General features: G+C 40.2%; 1 protein-coding gene across 7 annotated transcripts; it reads left to right on the top strand.

The window, feature by feature from the left end:
- The first annotated feature begins 3,780 nt into the window (after positions 1-3,780).
- Positions 3,781-20,027, top strand: si:ch211-217a12.1 (alanine aminotransferase 2-like). 7 transcript variants are annotated; one of them, XR_008909408.1, is made up of 13 exons: positions 3,781-3,939; positions 5,997-6,184; positions 13,242-13,331; positions 13,447-13,555; positions 14,278-14,411; positions 14,885-15,128; positions 15,203-15,282; positions 15,358-15,494; positions 15,948-16,122; positions 17,062-17,217; positions 17,337-18,464; positions 19,438-19,550; positions 19,689-19,703. XR_008909408.1 is itself a non-coding variant. In XM_056771550.1 (12 exons), the coding sequence occupies exons 1-12, from the start codon at positions 3,852-3,854 to the stop codon at positions 19,777-19,779; spliced, it is 1,605 nt and encodes a 534-aa protein (XP_056627528.1). In that variant the 5' UTR covers positions 3,781-3,851; the 3' UTR covers positions 19,780-20,027. The 7 variants fall into 7 exon arrangements, 5 of the variants coding, with proteins under 5 accessions (XP_056627528.1, XP_056627530.1, XP_056627533.1 ...); XR_008909409.1 differs by lacking the exon at positions 19,689-19,703 and having other exon boundaries at positions 17,337-17,727; positions 18,351-18,464; XM_056771550.1 differs by lacking the exon at positions 17,337-18,464 and having other exon boundaries at positions 19,689-20,027.
- The last annotated feature ends 343 nt before the right edge of the window (positions 20,028-20,370 follow it).

Genomic DNA, 20,370 nt, shown 5'->3' with positions numbered 1-20,370 from the left:
TGTCACTGCAAGCTGTTTTCAGTTATTTTAGTCCAGGACTAGGGGTTAAGCCCTGAATGGGAAACCACTGTTTTACTATAAAGAAATCTTATTGCTTTATTAGTGTGTGTGATGGTGAACAGGAGTTCTGTGGTGATTTACTGACGTTCACTGAGGGCTTCAGCAGGTGACCTGACCTTTAACTGAGACAGAAGCGATCACAAGAAGAAGGAAGAGCGTGATGTTCAGAGTTGACTATCAAAAACAATCTTCAGCTCAAGAGAAGAGAAACGGTCTTGTATCTTACAGACACTCTTTGACTGAAGAAAGCTGGTTATGATGGGAATGATCTCTAGACGTCAAGCTCTTTATGGATGTGGAGAATCTCCTCCGGAGGAGCTCGGTGAATAATTGAAGGATTTGTGATTGTGAAATGTACTGTTTTTAGCTCACTAACATTCATAATCATTGGCTAGATTTTGTTTTTATTTTGGGAATTCATTATCATGTCTGTCTCTTGAACGAACTGAACATGTCACACTGAGCAAAGAAAGATAGACACACGCAGTGAAGATGATATGAGCGATTGAGAAATAATGTGTGACGCTGCTGCTGAAACAAACACCTTCTCCTCATTCAGTAACACACATAGCTCAATATTGGACAAAAGGGTTTAAAAAAAATTTCTTCCATGATTAACCAGGTATGATTATTTTTCACATTTTTAACTTTAGTTCATGTGTAATGTGGCAGTTTGAGCATAAAAAGATCTGCAAAGTTATGTATTTTCATTATCTGACTCAAATTGATGAGGATAAACTGACTGCGTTGTTACCGTTTGACATTTACTGCAAAGAAACTGAAGCTTGTGGTTAGGAAAAGGGCTTAGACAATTCTGAAACAACCAAATCAAGACTTTGTAAAAGGTCATAACAGGACACATATTGTCATATCAGTCAGTGTTGGGTGTAACTAGCTACAAAGTAATGGGTTTCCCTTGAAAAAGTAAAGTAAGGGATAACTCTTGTTTTTCTGTAATTTCATTATAATTACATCTGATGTCATTGAACTAAATTCTGTTTCATTAATTCCATAGTGGAAATGACATCAAAATTCATCAAGTCTTACTCTAAAATCTCTCAAATTTGTATCGTTTGGTCAGTTAACAAAATCATTTATGTAGTTATTATAATTTCTTTGAATGAATTTAAAAAGCTGTTTCATGTCTATCCTTTGGATTTCTCTTCTGGTGGTCACCGGGATCTGAGGTCTGGAGGCCTGACGCTCGCAACAAACCGTGGCATATCGTCTCCTGCAGATCAACTTGTGTGGTGTTTCTTGTGTTGGTTTTATATTTTAGTAGCGTCTGGTAGCGGTTCACCAGTACAACTGTTGATCTGATTTCCATATGTTCTACAGAACGGTGTCAATACAACAACACATAACAATAGCACTGTTTTGGATCCGGATTGGCCGCTGCGTGCTACTGCTGTGATGCCATCACAGATAAACTGCTTGACCATATAAGCCCGATTCTATCATATCTCCAGCACATGCACCCAGAGACTGTGATGGACAAACCATGCTCCGAGTCTACTATCCAGTGAAACTGCAACAAGGTTGAGATCAGGAGAGCAAACCGTTACTTTAAGGTACCTTCATCTGCACGTTTCGGACCTTCTGCACCAGCTTCTGAGCCTCATCTGTGTCGATGATGTCACTGTCTCCACAACCATCACCACACACCCCAACCAGAAACTGTGTTGACTGCAGAGACTGCGCTTCTAAAGACTTGGGACTTCAGCTTCAGAGCAGGGGACAAGGTGACACTAAGAGCAGCAAGACCCAAACTGTCACGGCCCATCAAAGAGGCAAAGTGCGCACATGCCTAGAAATCCATAATGACTTCATGGACAGCAGTTACACACGGCGCATGTGGAACGGCATCTAAGCCATCACCAACTACAGGATCTCATCACCTCCCTTTGTCAGGGATTGCTCTCTTCCAGACGCACTTAGCAGCTTTTATGCTTTTATTTATTTGACCGCTTTCCTACCCGCTTTCCTGTTTATGATATAAAAGCTTTTTAAGTACAATTCAGCTGATTGACTTATGTACTTATACTTGTGTGCTGCTTGTGCTATTTGAATTTAGATTACAGAAAAGTTTTTAACTATTTGATGATTTTGCGTTTAAGTCATAGTTTTGATTTCAGCCAATTGCGTGCTGTAGGCTTTCATTTGATCATTTGAACATGCAGCAACTGTACCAATATTTCTGCTGTTGACCGCTGGCCATCATCATGAGAAGTGAGTAGTCTTAGAGTAGTCTCACGGCAAGAGTTCAGGTACTTTTGACTCTCTCTCAATTCTTTCTCTACTTAACACTGTATGTTGGACCATCTTACTGTTGTATAACTGGCACTTCTCCTAAATATCGCCTTACTTATTGCCTCATCATCTGTTGTTTACCTCAACTGTAAGTCACTCAAGTGTCGGCCAAATGAATACATGTAATTTGACATCACATTATGGCCCAGCACTGAACTGTGGATCATTTGTGGATCTTAAATTGCGTTCTTAGAGTGGACCATAACAAATCTGTTTATACGGGATCAAAGACGGTACCTCAACATTCTGGTAACGTTACCAAAATCTTGACGCATCAGACTCTTCTGTGTAAGGTTTCTGTGTGTGATGAAGTTTTAGGATGATGAATACGCATATGCAAAGACCTGTACACTCAGCATCTACACATTTACTCTCAAGGTATTTAATGGTGTATAGGTCTAGTGGGTTAAACCACTGAACTGGTAAATCAAAGGTTGCTGGTTTGATCCCAGCAGCCACCACCAGTGTGTCCTTGAGCAAGACACTTTACTCCATGTTGCTCCAGGGGGATTGTCCCTGTAATAAGTGCACTGTAAGTCTCTTTGGATAAAAGTGTCTGCCAAATGACTAAATGTAAATGTATTTGACTTCATTTTTAAATGTAAAATTGATGTAGACATCATACGGACGTGTATGAAAGTGGAAGTATATGTATTGTTCTCATTGATCTTAAACTTTAACATTCATTAGCCTTGCACGACAGGAAGGAATTTTTGACAGTTTTATATGATGAACTTTTAAACATTCCTCCAAGGGGATTTATGAGATTGTCCGCAACATGATGCCAAAAAGAGACATTGAAGATGTTAAAGTGCAAACCAAGCAATAAAGTCAATGACAGGTCTTCTGATTACAGATAAACATTATGAACAGAAAAAACACTACAACACATTTATGTTGGAGAACATCATGGAAACAGTAAGTGGGTCTTTTATCAACTGCATACATCATTCATCCGAATGAAATGTGTGACAATCTAAAGTGTGTGACAAACCAGTCTTATTCCCGCCTTGAAATTCATTTGTGTGATTAGTGTGGTCAAGGGTGTTCACTAATAGATTTCTTTGCTTACACAAGTGAGAAACCATAACAGGTCCTTTGAGCACTGTGAATGAATCGTTCTGATCTCTTTCATGTCTTGTCATGTGGTGTGTGTTTGTTTGTTGGTGTGTTATTTTTAGAAAGCAAGCACTCTTAAGTAACAGCTGGGGAGGGTGACGCGAAATACGACTTGTGTTACGACTGCACATTTTACAGACGCACTGAGGCATTTGTACATTTTGTCACAGTGAAATGAGAAACTCATTTGCAGAGCAGCACTTTCTTTATAGCCCAATGTCGTCCAGGTCACATCACATCACATGGCCAGCATGATCAAATGTCATCCACGCTCATGTTTGATGTCTCCAGAAGACTCGATCCAAGTCACTCAGACTTCTTCCTCCAATAGAACTGAATGACATGTGTGGCCGTGATGTCACATGACCACAAGATTTTCTTATTCAACGTCAAAGTGTGAGAGAGGGAGTGAAGAAAAGAGCTGGAATACTGACGTCTGGATCACTGAAGGTAGAGTAAACCTCACGTTTAATGTGTCTTATCATCCCTGCTAAACACAACACAAGACTTATAGCACATCACTTTCATTCTTCACTACTAAAGTCTCAATCTGTCTGTCTGACCGTCTGTCCGTCTGTCTGTCTGACCATCTGTCTGTCTGTCTCTCTGTCTGTCTGACCGTCTGTATGTCTGTCTGTCTGCCTGTCTGACCGTCTGTCTGTCTGCCTAATGTCTTTCTGACCGTCTGTATGTCTGTCTGTCTGTCTGTCTGTCTGTCTGACCTACTGTCTGTCTGTCTGTCTGACCATCTGTCTGTCTGTCTCTCTGTCTGTCTGACCGTCTGTATGTCTGTCTGTCTGCCTGTCTGACCGTCTGTCTGTCTGCCTAACGTCTTTCTGACCGTCTGTATGTCTGTCTGTCTGTCTGTCTGTCTGACCTACTGTCTGTCTGTCTGACCATCTGTCTGTCTGCCTAACGTCTGTCTGACCGTCTGTATGTCTGTCTGTCTGTCTGTCTGACCTACTGTCTGCCTGTCTGTCTGTCTGACCGTCTGTCTGTCTGACTGTCTGTCTGTCTGTCTCTGTCTGTCTGTCTGTCTGTCTGTGTGCCTGACCGTCTGTCTCTGTCTGTCTGTCCGTACGTCCGTCTGTCTGTCTCAATGTGTTTGTGTGCTTTATTGGCATGAGAAAAACTGTAAATTTGTTTTGCCAAAGCATTTTCAGCTGTGATGTTGCAAACTGAGTCTAAATTAAAATAGTAAAATATAAGAAGATCGTAAAGAGTTCTCTATTTTAACACTTTATTTGTATTTTACTTTCCTCAGATTGAATGTAATTCAAAATGTGCTTTATTTGCAAGACAATTTCTTCTCACCGTGTGTTGCCAAGGAATTTCAGATGTTTAATCTCAAACAGATGAAAACAAATAATATAGAATAAGATTCCCTGTTAAGATCAATGTGTATAGAGCATCATTATCCATCACCCATCAGATGATCATCAATGCTTTGTTAAATCAAATACAAGCACTTCAGATGTCAACAGTACAGACATGATGAAAGTCACAGCAGCAGAACATATTATTACGTAAAAGCCCAAATGAGCTAACAATTTCATAAAAAAACATCCTTGCTTCCTTGAATTAATTGATCAAATTGTGAATGTTAATAAATTAATTTTGGAATAAATGATTGATATTTGTGTGTTTCAAATGAAACTGTAATGGATTTTACACCAGCTTTTGTTTTAAGTCTATGGAATTATTAAATAACAAAGTAAAATAATAAAATTACAATGATTTCAGTTTCACTACATGAAATAACTTATTGTTGCTGTCCTTCTCAAACCTTACATGTCCATATGATTAACATGTTTATTGATAACATGTATGCAAAAACCGGTGACAAACATAACGAGTGAATAAAATAGTCCAATGATTTATGTACAAAAAGAAAAAATTATGAAATATGAAGATACAAGGTTTCTGAAGGACAACAATTCAGACAATTTGACAAATTCAAACACAAGTTCATCTAATACTTAAAAGACAGACATCTATTTATCATTCTGAAATACATTGACGCTTTCTGTAGCTCAGTAGTAAGAGATCCCAGGGACTGCACATACTTAGAAACAAATGTGTATATAATGTAATGTAAGTCGCTTTTGATAAAACATCTGCCAAATGCATAAATGTAAATGATGTGGCACAAGGCAACACTTCCAAATTTCACTTTAAAAAGTGAAAATTTGGAAGTTTTTTCTTCTGTCCATTGTTGAACAAATATACAGCCACAGAAAAAATGAAGAGAAATGCACAGTTACAGTAAGCATGTTTTAAAGTAAATGACATCAAACTGTTCTTTAAGGGATTAGACTCAGAAATAAAAGTCAATACAAACAAACTTACAAAATATACTCAAGTGTGTTTTGGCAGCATTTGTGGTCAAGAGAAAAAGACCCTTAATTTACACACACTGAATAAAAGTGTACTGTCTGTCTGTCTCTCTGTGCGTGCGTGCGTGCGTGCGTGTGTGTGCGTGCGCGCGGGTGTGTGTTCGTGTTCAGGATTGCAGCAGAAGTGTTTGGTGAGGAACAGAGGAACACACACAGATAAGATGAGTGTAAACGGCGTCAGAGATCATGAGAAAGTGTTGACGCTGGACACTATGAATCCTCAAGTTAAATGTGTGGAGTACGCTGTGAGGGGTCCAATCGTCCAGAGAGCCGTTCAGATCGAGAAAGAGCTCAAGACTGTGAGTGTTCATTCATTTCACACACACACACACACACGCGCAGCTCATCTGAATAAAGAACTGTGAAACTGACCGCTTCAAATGAAAACTTTATTCATTTTCATTTAAATAATCTGCTTTTCCCACCGTCTATACACACACACAACATTTAGTTTCGATGTTTTCTTTTTTTCTTTTCTGTGTTGGAAGTGTGTGAACAGTTTGTCACGAGAGCGGACATCTCTTATCTGAAGCTCACACGTGTTTCCTCTTTTTACACGTTTATCAGTCTGTTTAATATTCAAACTTGAGCAAAGGTCAAAAATTAATTCTTAATAATTTCTTTATAGATTCTTTAGATTTTGTTTATTTCTGTGAGTGAGTTTTTACTGTAATCATATGAATTGTAATCTCTAAATAATGAAAGGAGCGAATGTCCCTCTGTTCACATGTCTGAACATCAGTTTATCACATTATTCAAGGAACTTACTCAACATACATGACTCAGTTTGCTAGGACCACTGGATATTACAATGCTGATTGTTTTAACACGGTTTATTAATTTAGGACTAGACGCTTCTGTTTTTGGCTTCTTATTGACCCTTCTCAGATGATTTGAGTTGAGCTTGTGAAGCAGAGTAAATGTGGAGCCTGATGATAGTAAGACTGATGTCATATATACTGTAAATGCCAGAAAATATTGTGTGTTTTGATCTTAGTGAATCCCCTCTGTGATACATCCCCTTTTTATCACAAGACCCCCTCAGTGGAGACAGATCGGATCAGACAGTTACACGCTCATTTATACACTTCATCCTTCACCCCTTTCAATCACTTAAGAGGGAATAAATCTCTCCCTTTCCCTCTCCCTCTCTCTCTCTCTCTCTCTCCCTCCCTCTCCCTCTCTCTCCCTCTCTCTCCCTCTCTCTCTCTCTCTCTCTCTCTCTCTCTCTCCCTCTCCCTCTCTCTCTCTCTCTCTCTCTCTCTCACTCTCTCTGTCTCGGTCTCTCCCTCTCCCTCTCTTTCTCTCTCTCTCTCTCTCTCTCCCTCTCCCTCTCCCTCTCCCTCACTCTCTCTCTCTCTCTCTCTCTCTCTCCCTCTCTCTCTCTCTCTCTCCCTCTCTCTCTCTCTCTCTCTCTCTCTCCCTCTCCCTCTCCCTCTCTTTCTCTCTCTCTCTCTCTCTCTCTCTCTCTCTCTCTCCCTCTCCCTCTCCCTCACTCTCTCTCTCTCTCTCTCTCCCTCTCCCTCTCCCTCTCCCTCTCCCTCTCTTTCTCTCTCTCTCTCTCTCTCTCTCTCTCCCTCTCTCTCTCTCTCTCTCTCCCTCTCCCTCTCCCTCACTCTCTCTCTCTCTCTCTCTCCCTCTCCCTCTCCCTCTCCCTCTCCCTCTCCCTCTCCCTCTCCCTCTCTTTCTCTCTCTCTCTCTCTCTCTCTCTCTCTCTCTCTCTCTCTCTCTCTCTGGAGTGTTTGGGTGCGTGTGAGAGCGTTCACGAGTAGAGGGTGAAAGTGGGTTTTCTGCTGTAGCTATTTTTTTTCTTTCTTTCTTTCTTATGACCTATGAGAGTTGTTTAAGATTGAGAACTAAGAAGAAAAGGTTTTAATTATTTATTTGGCGCCTCGGCGCAGGGAGGATTGTTGACGGAGTTGTGATGGCATCTCGGCCTGAGGGCGGAGAAGCGCCGCCATCGCTCCGTCATGGTGTCAGGTGCGAGGTTGAATCGAGCGTGGCAGTGGAGGAAGTTTTACTATCAATTGGAGAACAAGTTGGATACGAGAATATCTCGTCAGCTTCAAGAATGAACAGAGCTGTTGTGGTTTTCCTAAAGGAGGAAAATTTGGTTAACCGTCTTGTAAGCAGCGGAATTTCGGTAAGTGGACTGTTTGTTGTTGTTTCTCCATTAGTTAATCCGACTCGAAAGGTAATTATTTCGAACATTCCTCCATTTATCCCTGATGATGAAATAGAGCGTGCACTTTTATCGTACGGCAAGTTTGCTAGCACGATAAAAAAAATTCCACTAGGATGCAAAAATACGGCTCTAAAACATGTCATGTCATTTAGGAGACAGGTAGTAATGTTTCTGAAAGAACCAGAATTAGACGTGTCTTTTAGAGTTGCACATGAAGGGAAGACATATATGGTATATGCTAGTACAGGGAGTTTAAAGTGTTTTGAATGTGGAGATGTAGGACATAAAAGGTCTAAATGTCCACATAAGGCTGGCAGTAACGCTAGTGGTGTTGATAATATCACACTGAATGTGGATTCAGAGGCCAGTGAATCCAATCGAATGCAAATGTCTCCTAAAATAATCCCTGCTGTTGTTTCAGAGGCAAGAAATGAATCTAATGGGGAGCAATTGGTTCGAAATGAAACAAAAGAAAGTGAGGGAAGTGTTGTGGCACCCTGTAGTGGTGTAGAACAAGAAAAAATGATTTTTGACAGGACTGTAGTGGAACTTAAGGAAGGTCTTGGATCAGTGTATAAGGAAAGTGAGGAGGTTCAGATGAACGAAGTGGTTAATATGGAGGTGAACGAGTTGTTGGTTTGTCCTGAGATGGTTGGAGAGGAGGAACTAAGGGATGAGGATACTCTATCGGATATTTCTGAGATCGGTTCTCAGAATATGGAGGAGACGTACTCTTTGGATGAGATTAATGGTTTTTTAGACACGACATTTGGTAAAGTGGTAGAGGTGAGAGATTTTTTCCCAGATGTGGAAAAATTTGTTTTTTCAGTGAAAACACTTCAGCGTACAGCAAGTTATGATGCACTGAGTAAACAAAAGAGGTTTAGATTAAAGAAATTAATTACAAAATTGAGGAAAAATAAAGGGGCGTCTCTTTTTAAAAAGTAATGGCAAAAATGCACTGGGTGACTCTTTTGATGTGTTGTACTTCTCTCTTTCTGTCTCTGTCCACTTTATTTTCTAACCTATCAATGGAAAACATAAGAGTGGGCTCTTTAAATATAAATGGAGGAAGAGATAGGGCTAAACTAGCAGTGATATCTGAGTTTTTAAATTTAAATCGTCTCGATATTGTGTTTTTGCAAGAGACTCATAGCAATGAGGAAAATGAAATTGAGTGGAATAGATGGTGGGAAGGGAAATTAGCAGTAAGTCATGGGACAAATAATAGTGCGGGAGTAGCTATACTTTTAAAAAAAGGGTTGAATATAAACATTTTACATACTGAAGAAATTGAAAAAGGAAGAGTATTATTACTAAAAATAAAGTATGGAGAAAATGTTTTTGTTCTAGTGAATGTGTATGCCCCAAATAATGGAATGGAAAGAGTAAGAGTATTTGATCAATTAGATAAAGCACTTCAAAATTTTGATGATGACACTTGGTTAATGTTAGGAGGGGACTGGAACTGTACTATTAATTTTGTAATTGATAGGAATGGTGAAGAGCCACATAGTCACTCTAGTAAACTATTATCTAATATAATGGGAAAGCATGATTTAATTGATGTATGGAGGAGGAGGAACATTGGAGTGAGACGGTATACATGGATTAAAGTTGTAGAAAATACGGTTAGTGGGGCTAGACTGGACAGGTTCTATTTAAGTAAGATGGTAGAAAATAGGGTAATGAGTGCATCAGTGTTGCCGAATGGGCTTTCTGATCATCATCTAATTATGTTTGATTTCAATATAAAGAAAACTTCAAAACCAAGGTATTATTGGCATTTCAATGAAAAAATGCTAAAAGATTCATTCTTTTGTGATAGTTTTAAGTTGTTTTGGGAGAAATGGAAAGAAAGAAAATGTGAGTTTGAAAACCTTAGTCAATGGTGGGATGTGGGCAAGGTGCAAATTAAAGAGTTTTGTCAGAATGTTTCCTATTGTAATTTTATGAATATGAAAAAAACTATACAAAGTTTGCAAAGGGAAATTGAGTGTCTGGAAGAGGACTTGACAAAAAATGAAAGAGCACAGGACAATGGCACATTTTTAAAAAAGAAAAAGAAGGAACTTGGACTTCTGCTACAAGAACAAGTGAAAGGGGCACTTATAAGATCAAGGATTTGTTCCATCAAAGACATGGATGCCCCAACTTCATATTTTTTTAATCTGGAAAAAAAGACTGTTCAGTATAAACAGATGCATCATCTTCGTTGCCAAAATGGAAATATAATAACAAATCCAGCTGAAATGAGGAAGTTGGCGATGGACTTTTATTCTGTGTTGTATAGTGCTGAGGAATGTGATCCAGACAGTGCAAAAGATTTACTGAAGGATTTACCACAGTTGGGGAAAGAAAAAAGTAAAGCCTTGGATGCCATAATTACATATGGAGAGTTAACAGAAGCAGTGCAGCAGTTGTCTATGGGGCGTTCTCCAGGAATAGATGGATTAACAGCTGAGTTTTATAAACATTTCTGGGGAATACTAGGAGAAGATTTTTATGAGGTTGTAGTAGAATGTTTGGAAAATAAAGTACTTCCTGTTAGTTGTAGGAGGGCAGTAATTTCGCTGTTACCAAAAAAAGGAGATTTAGGATTTTTAAAGAATTGGAGGCCAGTATCCTTGTTATGTCTAGACTATAAAATATTTTCAAAATCTATTGCAAATAGGCTTAAAAATGTTTTAAACTTGTTGATACATAAAGATCAGACATATTGTGTACCGAACCGATCAATAATGGACAATTTGTTTTTCCTAAGAGATGTGATTGATTGTGGTGTTATTAATAATTCTAATTTGGGTGTCTTGTCATTAGACCAGGAAAAAGCATTTGATAGGGTAGACCATGACTATCTTTTTAATGTGTTAAAGAGTTTTGGAATCGGCGATCAATTCATTTCTTATGTTAAATTGTTATACTTTGATGTATCAGTGTTAATCAAGGTTGGTGGGGGAATAAGTGCCCCAGTAGCGGTCACTCGAGGAATTCGCCAGGGTTGTCCCCTTTCTGGGCAATTATATAGTCTCGTAATCGAGCCCCTGCTATGTAAATTAAGGAGAGGTTTGGGTGGTTTTTCAATTAGAGGTGTAAAAGAAACTTTCAAGGTGTGTATGTCCGCTTATGCCGATGATGTAACTGTGTGTATTTCAGGACAAAATGATGTAATAGCTTTGGAAACAAGTATTAGGCAATACGAGATGGCTTCCTCAGCTAAAGTTAACTGGGAGAAAAGTGAGGGGTTTATCATTGGCCAGTGGAGCGACACTGGACCCCCGAAACTTCCAGGAGGACTAATCTGGGGGAGGGAGGGCATAAAAGTGTTAGGTGTTTTTTTAGGAAAGGAAAGTTTTAAGATAAAAAATTGGGAGGGAATGCTGGAGAAGGTAGTGACTCGATTGTCTAAATGGAAATGGCTATTACCACAATTATCCTACAGAGGAAGGGTTCTGGTGGCAAACAATTTGGCAGCGTCTACGCTTTGGCACAAAGTTATCGTCCTGGAACCACCAAGTGAACTCATTTGTAACATACAGAGAAAAATCGTTGACTTTTTCTGGAGTGGTGAACACTGGAGTCGGGCTGCAGTGCTCTACTTACCGGTACATGAAGGTGGTCAAGGACTGGTGGACGTAAAGAGTCGAATTGTCGCTTTCAGGCTGCAAGCTGTGCAGAAATTTCTCTATCAAGAAGATTTAGCGTGGACACCGACGGCATGTGCATTCCTGCAGAAGGTTGAGAGTTTTGGACTTGACAAACACTTGTTTTTACTAAAAATGGATGGGGTGAGAATGGACAATCTCTCTTCTTTCTACAAATCAATGTTGCAGGCTTGGACTAAGGTCTTAAAGGTGGAGAGAAACTTGAATGAGCTTGAGGACTGGATTAATGAAGAACCACTCTTTCATAATCCGTTGATTCAGACCCGTTTTTTATCATCAGTAAGCATTCGGAGAACTCTTGTAAAGAATGGAGTCACCAAACTGGGACATTTACTGGACAATGGCAGATGGAGTTCAGTGGACACTTTTAAAGAACTGTCTGGTTTGTGCTCAATAAGAATTGCTTCAAAATTGAGAGATGAGATTTTCGCTGCTTTGCCGAGCAGTTACAGAAACCTCGTTGCTGGGGGGAATGTACAACAGCGGAAAGGAGGTTTTCCAAAGTTGAAAATCAGTCCTGCTGTCAGTGAAGAACAAGAAGAGCTTGAAGGATCTATACTGACTTTTAAAACGCCACAGCTGGGAGAGTTTGAAGATGCAACAAAAGAAGCATTGCTGTATGTTACAGTGAAAGTTGTTCATATGGACTTACTCAGCCGGCAGAGTTTCTCAAAGTGGACAGAGACAATGGAGCCAGACTTCCTAGTTGGGGATAGGTGGAGAGTCCTGTATAAGCCTCCCATCGAGAAGCGGACAGCCGATCTGCAGTGGAGGCTTATCCACAGGGCGATAGCTACGAACAGGCATGTAGCACGCCTAAATCCAGCAATGGGGAGGGATTGTAGTTTTTGTAGTGTTGAAGAAACCATAGAACATCTGTTTTTAAGATGTTTGAGACTTGGAGGTCTTTTCGAGTTGCTTGATGGTTGGTTTCAGGGCTTTAATGAGGAGTTTTCCCAAAAAGTTTTTATTGGGGGACTCAAATACAAAGTGCTTGATAGAGGAAAACTGTGTTTATTAAATTATTTAATTGGTACAGCGAAGCTTGCAATGTGGAAAACCAGGAAAAATAAGGAGCTTGGAAGTGGCTCAACAGATGTAGAAATGATGTTTAAGTATATGGTAAAAGGAAGGATAAAAATTGAATTTACATATTATAAGCTGATCAATAATGCTGATAGTTTTTTACAAATTTGGGGCATAAATGAGGTTTTATGTGTTATTGATGATGCAGATCTATTTTTCACGTTTTAATTTTTTTATTGATTTTCTTTTTTTTTTTGAGATAAAATGATACAGGTAATACTACTGTTGTAAATCCTGGATTTAATGTAACAATAAAGATCTGTTCAACCTCTCTCTCTCTCTCTCTCTCTCTCTCTCTCTCTCCCTCTCCCTCCCCCTCACTCTCTCTCTCTCTCTCCCTCTCTCTCTCTCTCTCTCTCTCTCCCTCTCTCCCTCTCTCTCTCCCTCTCTCCCTCTCTGTCTCTCTCTCTGTGTGTGTAGGGAATAAAGAAGCCCTTCACAGAGGTGATTAAAGCAAACATCGGTGACTGTCAAGCCATGGGCCAGAGACCTATAACCTTCTTCAGACAGGTGTGTGTGTGTGTGTGTGTGTGTGTGTGTGTGTGTGTGTGTGCGTACGTGCGTGCCTACGTGCGTGTGTTCTGAGCAGTATTTACTGTAAATACTGTACATGTTTATTCCTCAGGTTTTGGCGCTCTGCTCTTACCCTGATCTGTTTGAAGACAGCAAATTTCCAGAAGATGCCAAAGCTCGAGCGCTACGCATTCTACAAGCGTGTGGAGGAGGAAGTCTTGGTACTTCATAAAACCATAACTGATCTGAAATGATGTCGATTATTTAATACATTCAGAATCACAGACACATTTCATGTCTTCAATGATGGAGTGAGTGATGCAGTGATGCTGATGTGAGACAGGCAGCTGTTAGTGATGTCTGTCTGTCTGCTCTAGACAGGCGTGTATAGCATGCAGTATGCAGTGTGTGTGTTTTGGTTATGTGTGTCATAGAAACATATTATTACCATCTGATACCAGTTTTCCTGTAGCGCAGTGGTTAGACCTGGTGTAACATCAAGGTCATGGGGTCCATCCCAGGATTGCACAAACTCAAGAACACATGTATAATATAATGTCATGTAAGTCACTTTGGATAAAAGCGTTTTATAAATGCAGAGATGTGAATGACACCATCACAAAAAAGTTTGAATGAAAATAATAATGGAACTAAAAATGGAGATCTTTCCTGTAGCTCAGTGGGTTAGAGCTGGTTTTTAGCAGCGATGGCAATCTCATGGGTTTGATTCCATTGCACATACTGAAAAACACATGTATCTTTGGGTACGTGATATGTTTATCACTTTGGATTAAAGCATCTGCCAAATATATACAGTAGATGTAATGGAATGTAAATAAGTTATTATGGACTCAGAAAACAACTCGAAGACTTGAATTGCCACTGAAAAGTTTGTGTTATTTTCTAGCTTTTAACAGTGATATTTTGTGTTTTTTTGGTTCAGGTGCTTACAGTGCCAGTCAGGGAATTGAAATGATACGACAAGACGTGGCTCAATACATTGAACGCAGAGACGAAGGAACTAAATGTGACCCTGAAAACATTTACCTCTCCACAGGAGCCAGTAATGCCATTGTGGTAAATGAAAAATCATAGACAACATATTAAGACAATGAAACACTGCCTTTTCAATTCATATAGTTTATTAATATAGTGCTGTTATAAAGTTGCATTGTCTCAGAGCAGCTCTACAGGGGGAAAACACAACAAAAGAGGAAAATTACAAAGAAAGTGAAGTACAGTACATGGTATTTTTGAAAAAGTAAGACTACATCGTAATAAAAGCATGTTGAGGGAATTTACAGAACCCTTAGCTAATATCATCAGTCTCAAGGAACCCAAACTCCAGCTATGAATAGACGGAGAAAAAAACCTTGAGAGAAAACACACCCAGCCGAGAGGACCATTTCTCCTCTGACACGCTACGGCTGCACTTTAATTCAAACTTCATGAAAGTAAATGTATTGGATTAACAGGGAGAGCTTATTTGTAGTTATGCGTTACATTTGTTTAAAAGACAACATGATTTTGTGTGTGTGTGCACTTGTCAGACGATGCTGAAGTTGCTGGTGTCAGGTGAAGGAGCATGTCGTACAGGAGTGATGATCTCAATCCCTCAGTATCCGCTGTATTCGGCTGCTCTGGCGGAGTTGGGTGCGGTACAGATCAGTTATTATCTGGATGAAGACCACTGCTGGAGTCTGAATGTCAATGAGTTACGTCGCGCCCTGCAGGAAGCAAAGAGTCACTGCAGTCCACGAGCGTTGTGCATCATCAACCCCGGCAACCCTACAGGTGCGACCGTGCTCACTCCTCACAAAAACATCAAGATGTAAACAACCTAACAAACTCTGGACATCATTCGACAGGTCAGGTGCAAAGCCGTCAGTGTATTGAGGACGTGATCCGATTCGCTGCAGAAGAGAAACTTTTCCTCATGGCTGATGAGGTCATTTAAATGTTTGGTTATTAACACAAACATACACATGAACACACACTGATAACACTGTCCGTGTGGTTCCAGGTCTATCAGGATAATGTTTACGCAGACGGGTGCAAGTTTCACTCCTTTAAGAAGGTTCTGTTTGAAATGGGCCCACGGTACTCAGAGAAAGTTGAGCTGGCTTCATTTCATTCCACCTCCAAGTGTTACATGGGAGAGTGAGTGTCCCTACACAACACAACACCAATTACTGGAGACATGAAAAATCTAAATGCTCTGTCTTTTTTCAGTTTGAACTGTGATGTTTTATTTCAGTAGGTTTATTAGTATTATTATAATGTAGGTATAGTTACACTGTTCACATCCACATCTATGGTCTTCTTAGCTAAAAAATATTTTTCTGATATATAAATTATAATCTACAGCTAGCTGTGCATTTAAGGAGTTTAAGCTCCCACAGCGGGCCATGGATCATCCTGCTTATACAGTGGTCATTTATTGATTGAAATAGATGTTAAAGCTGTTCTTGATGTTGACAGTGTTGTCTCTGATCAGACAGGTCAAATGAATGTTGTTTGAGTTCATTTCTCAATGGCATTAATGTGTTTTGTGTTGCTTGTTTTTGCTGGTGTAATACTGCAGTTGTTTGTCTTGTGGTTTTTCTCTGTCAGATGTGGTTTTCGTGGTGGTTATATGGAGGTGGTAAATCTGGACCCTGATGTGAAAGCTCAGCTCACTAAACTGGTGTCAGTGCGTTTGTGTCCTCCAGTGCCTGGACAAGCTCTTCTGGATGTAGTGGTCAATCCACCCCAACCTCATGAACCCTCCTATAGCACATTCATCAAGGTTCACACACACACACACACACACACACACACAGAGAGAGAGAGAGGTAGGTTTCCATTACAGATTTGCAAAAAATTGCAGAATGATTTTTCTAGTTAACAATGTTATGCATCTGATACTGTATGTCATTTTTTATTCAGTGGTAGGTCATTCTGGTAATTCGTGTTCATGTCAAGTTCATAGTCCCACCTACTGTGACAAAAAGTGAAGAGAAATTAGTTTTATTAGCACATTTGGGCGGAGCACGTTACCTGTGTATAATGAACCCTCCTGCCTTTCTAAAAACAATCACACCATCATCCTATCAGCTCAGGAGAAAACCCCTACAAATAAACATGCATCTTACCTTTATTCTCTCTACATTCTTCCAGCATCACTGCACAGTTTAGACTAGAAGGGACACAGCCATCTCCCCTGGGCATGCGCACTTCAATACCGCAGATTTGATTTGTATTGTTGTTACTATTTATTGCAGTTATATGGCAAGATTTTGCACCACTTCCGGCCGCAGCTGTATCCCTTCTAGCAACAACCGATTCCTCACCATCAGTCCGTTTTGACCACAGTATAAGTGGGGATGCTCTGGGTTTGGGCAGATATGAGCTCTCTCTCTGGACAAGAGGGAACTGTGTCAAGTTTGGAAGGAATCACTGAGCTCAGATCCCTCTCCTTAGGACAGCACGCCAAACACATACTGTCTGTCCCAACTCGTGAAATGTCTATATTTCGTTATATATGTTTATATTACTTGCAGTTTTGTGAAACCTGTTTTTGCAAACTTGTGTTTCCCTTGGGCGTGTTTTTAATCTGTAATTATTTCAGTTTCCACATATTGAAAGGTAGTGAAACTGCAGCCACACACACACATAGTTGACTTAACACCTGTTCTCAGATCAGAACACAGTAAATCAAAGACTTTTCTCTGTCTGTGGCTATCAGGAACGATCAGACACGTTGTCTGCGCTGGCAGAGAAAGCCAACATGACACAAGAGATCCTGAACCAGATTCCAGGTATACAGTGTAATCCAGTGCAAGGGGCCATGTACACGTTCCCTCGAATCCACCTGCCACCCAAAGCCATTCAAGAGGCCAAAGTAAGATCAGCTTCTCTTCATTTCTACTATATGACATGAAATAAAGATTTATTTATACACATTCCTGAACAAAATTTTAAGAGCTGGGGAAACATTACATGTATTCGCATTTCTGACAGATCGCAACCAGGTTATAAATACTGCTTCAAAATGCCAAAACAAGAAACGGAGAGGAGGCAACTTCCAGAAAACTTAATTTAAACTCAACAGGCTGTTCAGCAGCAGATCAAAGACCATAGCCCCAAAAAACTGAGTTCCCACAACAGAACTAAAAGTGTCAAAACGGGACTCAGTAGTGTGTAGCCCCAGCATTCTTTTTGATCACAACACTCTTTTCGGCATGGTTGAGACCACTGTTTCCAGCAGGCTGGTGGCAACATTCCTCCATGTGGTGAAGATGGCTTCATGAATGGCATCCATGTTCTGGAACTGGCGTCCTTTTTTGTAAACATCCCTTGCCATCCGTCCCCAAACCATCTCAATGGGATTTAGATCAGGGGAACAAAAGAGGTACGTTACTCTCCTGAAAGAAGTCCTTTCTCAGTTGTGAACGCAGTGTTGTTCTTTTGAAAGACCCAGTCATCACTGCACAGACGAGGGCCCTCACTCACCCCAGATCATGGGGTGAGTGCCCAGATCAAGGGGCACCCCAGATCATGACGGAGCCTCTAACACTGTGCTGCATAGAAAACACCTCCAGTGGGATCTCCTTGTCATGCCAATCACATTGGAAGCCATCAGGACCGGCCAGGTTAACTCTTTCACCGCCATTGACGAGTTATCTCGTCATTTTAAAAAAACGCTTCCCCGCCAAAGACGAGTTTTTACCGCAATCAGTGTTTGTACTGTTTTACAGCAGGTGGCGCTATTGCACACCTTTGGGAAAATGTACAGAATCCAAGAACCTAGAACGTTTTTTTAAAAGCTGAGACTCTGTTCTTTCATTTGATATATTGTTTGTCCATATATTCTTTACAGAAAATTTACTGTGAGCCCTTAAAGTGGGGTGAAAATGTTAAAAAAACGCTGGCGTAGGCTGGCAACTTTTTTTTAAAGAGGCTGGCGGCGAATGAGTTAAAACAATTCTCATCAGAGAGTCGTGGCTTTAGAAGAGTTTTTTTGCTCTCTCTCAGATGTCGTCATATGGTTATTGGGCTGCAGTCAGCTTCAGCACGGGCCTTCATTTGGGTTGAGGAATCGCCCTGTGTCTTCACAGACAGTCCATCAGATTCTCCGGCTCAGTGCAGGTGACTTTTTTGGGGTCTACCACTTGACCTTTTGTCCCATAACTCTCAGGGTCTTTTAGGAAATTTGCAATGACTGTCTTACTGCGTACAACCTCGGCAGGGATGGCACGTTGTGAGAGTCCCTGCCTGTGCAGCTCAACAATCCTGCCACATTCAAAGAGAGAAAGCCATTTTGCCATCAGGAGATCATTACTGCCTGAAGAACAATGACATGAAGAACATATATTTGTGCATATTTTAACTTTTTAAGGCTATGGTCTTAAACTTTTGATCAGCTGATGAACAGCCTGTTGAGTTTAAATGAAGTTTTCAGTAAGTTGCCTACTCTCTGTTTCTTGTTTTGGCATTTTGAAGCAGTATTTATAACCTGGTGACAATCCACCAGCCAGAAATGCAAATACATGTAATGTTTCCCCCGGTCTTAAGATTTTGTTCAGGGGTGTATAAACCACGTACATCCAAAGCTACTTACAAAAATGAAGAAACATTGAAGCCATAAATCTTAAAACAGAAGTTCTATCACAAGCTACCAGGTTTCACAAAGTGTTCACCAGTACATTTACATTTACATTTAGTCATTTGGCAGACGCTTTTATCCAAAGCGACTTACAGTGCACTTATTACAGGGACAATCCCCCTGGAGCAACATGGAGTAAAGTGTCTTGCTCAAGGACACACTGGTGGTGGCTGATGCGATCAAACCAGCAACCTTTGATTTACCAGTTCAGTGGTTTAACCCACTAGACCAGCATCTCCCATTATTTGTAGGGGGGGAAGCGTTAGTGTTGTTTTATAGTTAAAAGCTGCAATCATGTGAAATATGTGAACATCATGTGTTCTTAAAGCAATATCAGTTTTTCACAAAAGAGGATCCCTTTAAATGATTGAGCATCAAATCACAGACCATCATCATGTCATATTATTATACTGAACATTATTTATCATAAGACACACACACTGTCTGTGATTTCAGGAGAAGGCTGAAGCTCCAGATATGTTTTATTGTATGAAGCTGTTGGAGGAGACGGGCATCTGTTTGGTTCCTGGCAGTGGCTTCGGTCAGCGAGAGGGATCCTACCACTTCAGGTCTTTTTGGTACACCTGACATCTGAAACTGAGCTCCACATGTTCTCACACAACAACTGACTGCTTCAGTTCACAAGTTTGGGCTTGTTTTATCCTTCATCATTTGTCAATCATTCCTTGCATGTGTGTTTCCTACAGAATGACGATTCTTCCTCCCAAAGAGAAGCTCATGATCGTGTTGGCCAAGATCCAAGAGTTTCACCAGCGTTTTACAGCACAATACTCTTAACAGATGTGCAGATGAGATTATTGAAGATTGTAAACTGAGTCCATGTGGGAAGAGTTGTGTTGAGAAGCTTTAAGACTTCTGCTCTTTAAACCCTTGCATTGCAGACATCAAAGTGTCAGACATGGAGACATCGTGAGGTTGAATATGACAGTTCAAACAGAGCTTTGTCTGCTCGAAACATGCTGTTGTTCAGTTTTTCGTTTTTTGAAACAATGTTTTTGAAATAAACTCTTGATTTTCTCATTCAAGTAGATATCATCTGTCCTTACAGTAGTTCCAATATGAACATTCATTAGAGGAGCTTGCGAATGCAAAGCATTACTATTGTTATCCTGCCGGCTTCTTTTTCTTGGGCGTGTAACTTGTCTCGAACAGTTTGTCATAGACCTGTTAATGTATGGGATTCCTTTTGTGCCAATAAGTACGAACACGAAATAAAAAAAACCAAACAAAAATAAACAACACGAAAGAAGAAATACACTTTGAAAACGAAAAAAATGAACTCCAATTGCAAACTTTTAACATACTTTCAAACAAACTGCATTCATCATCAAATGTTTTCTAATGATCCTTTTCGAAAATCATTGTTTA

This window comes from Triplophysa dalaica, chromosome 17 (assembly GCF_015846415.1).
Source record: "Triplophysa dalaica isolate WHDGS20190420 chromosome 17, ASM1584641v1, whole genome shotgun sequence".
Lineage (NCBI taxonomy): Eukaryota > Metazoa > Chordata > Actinopteri > Cypriniformes > Nemacheilidae > Triplophysa > Triplophysa dalaica.
Note: the sequence above shows the minus strand (reverse complement) of the source record. Positions and strands in the feature narration are given on the sequence as shown.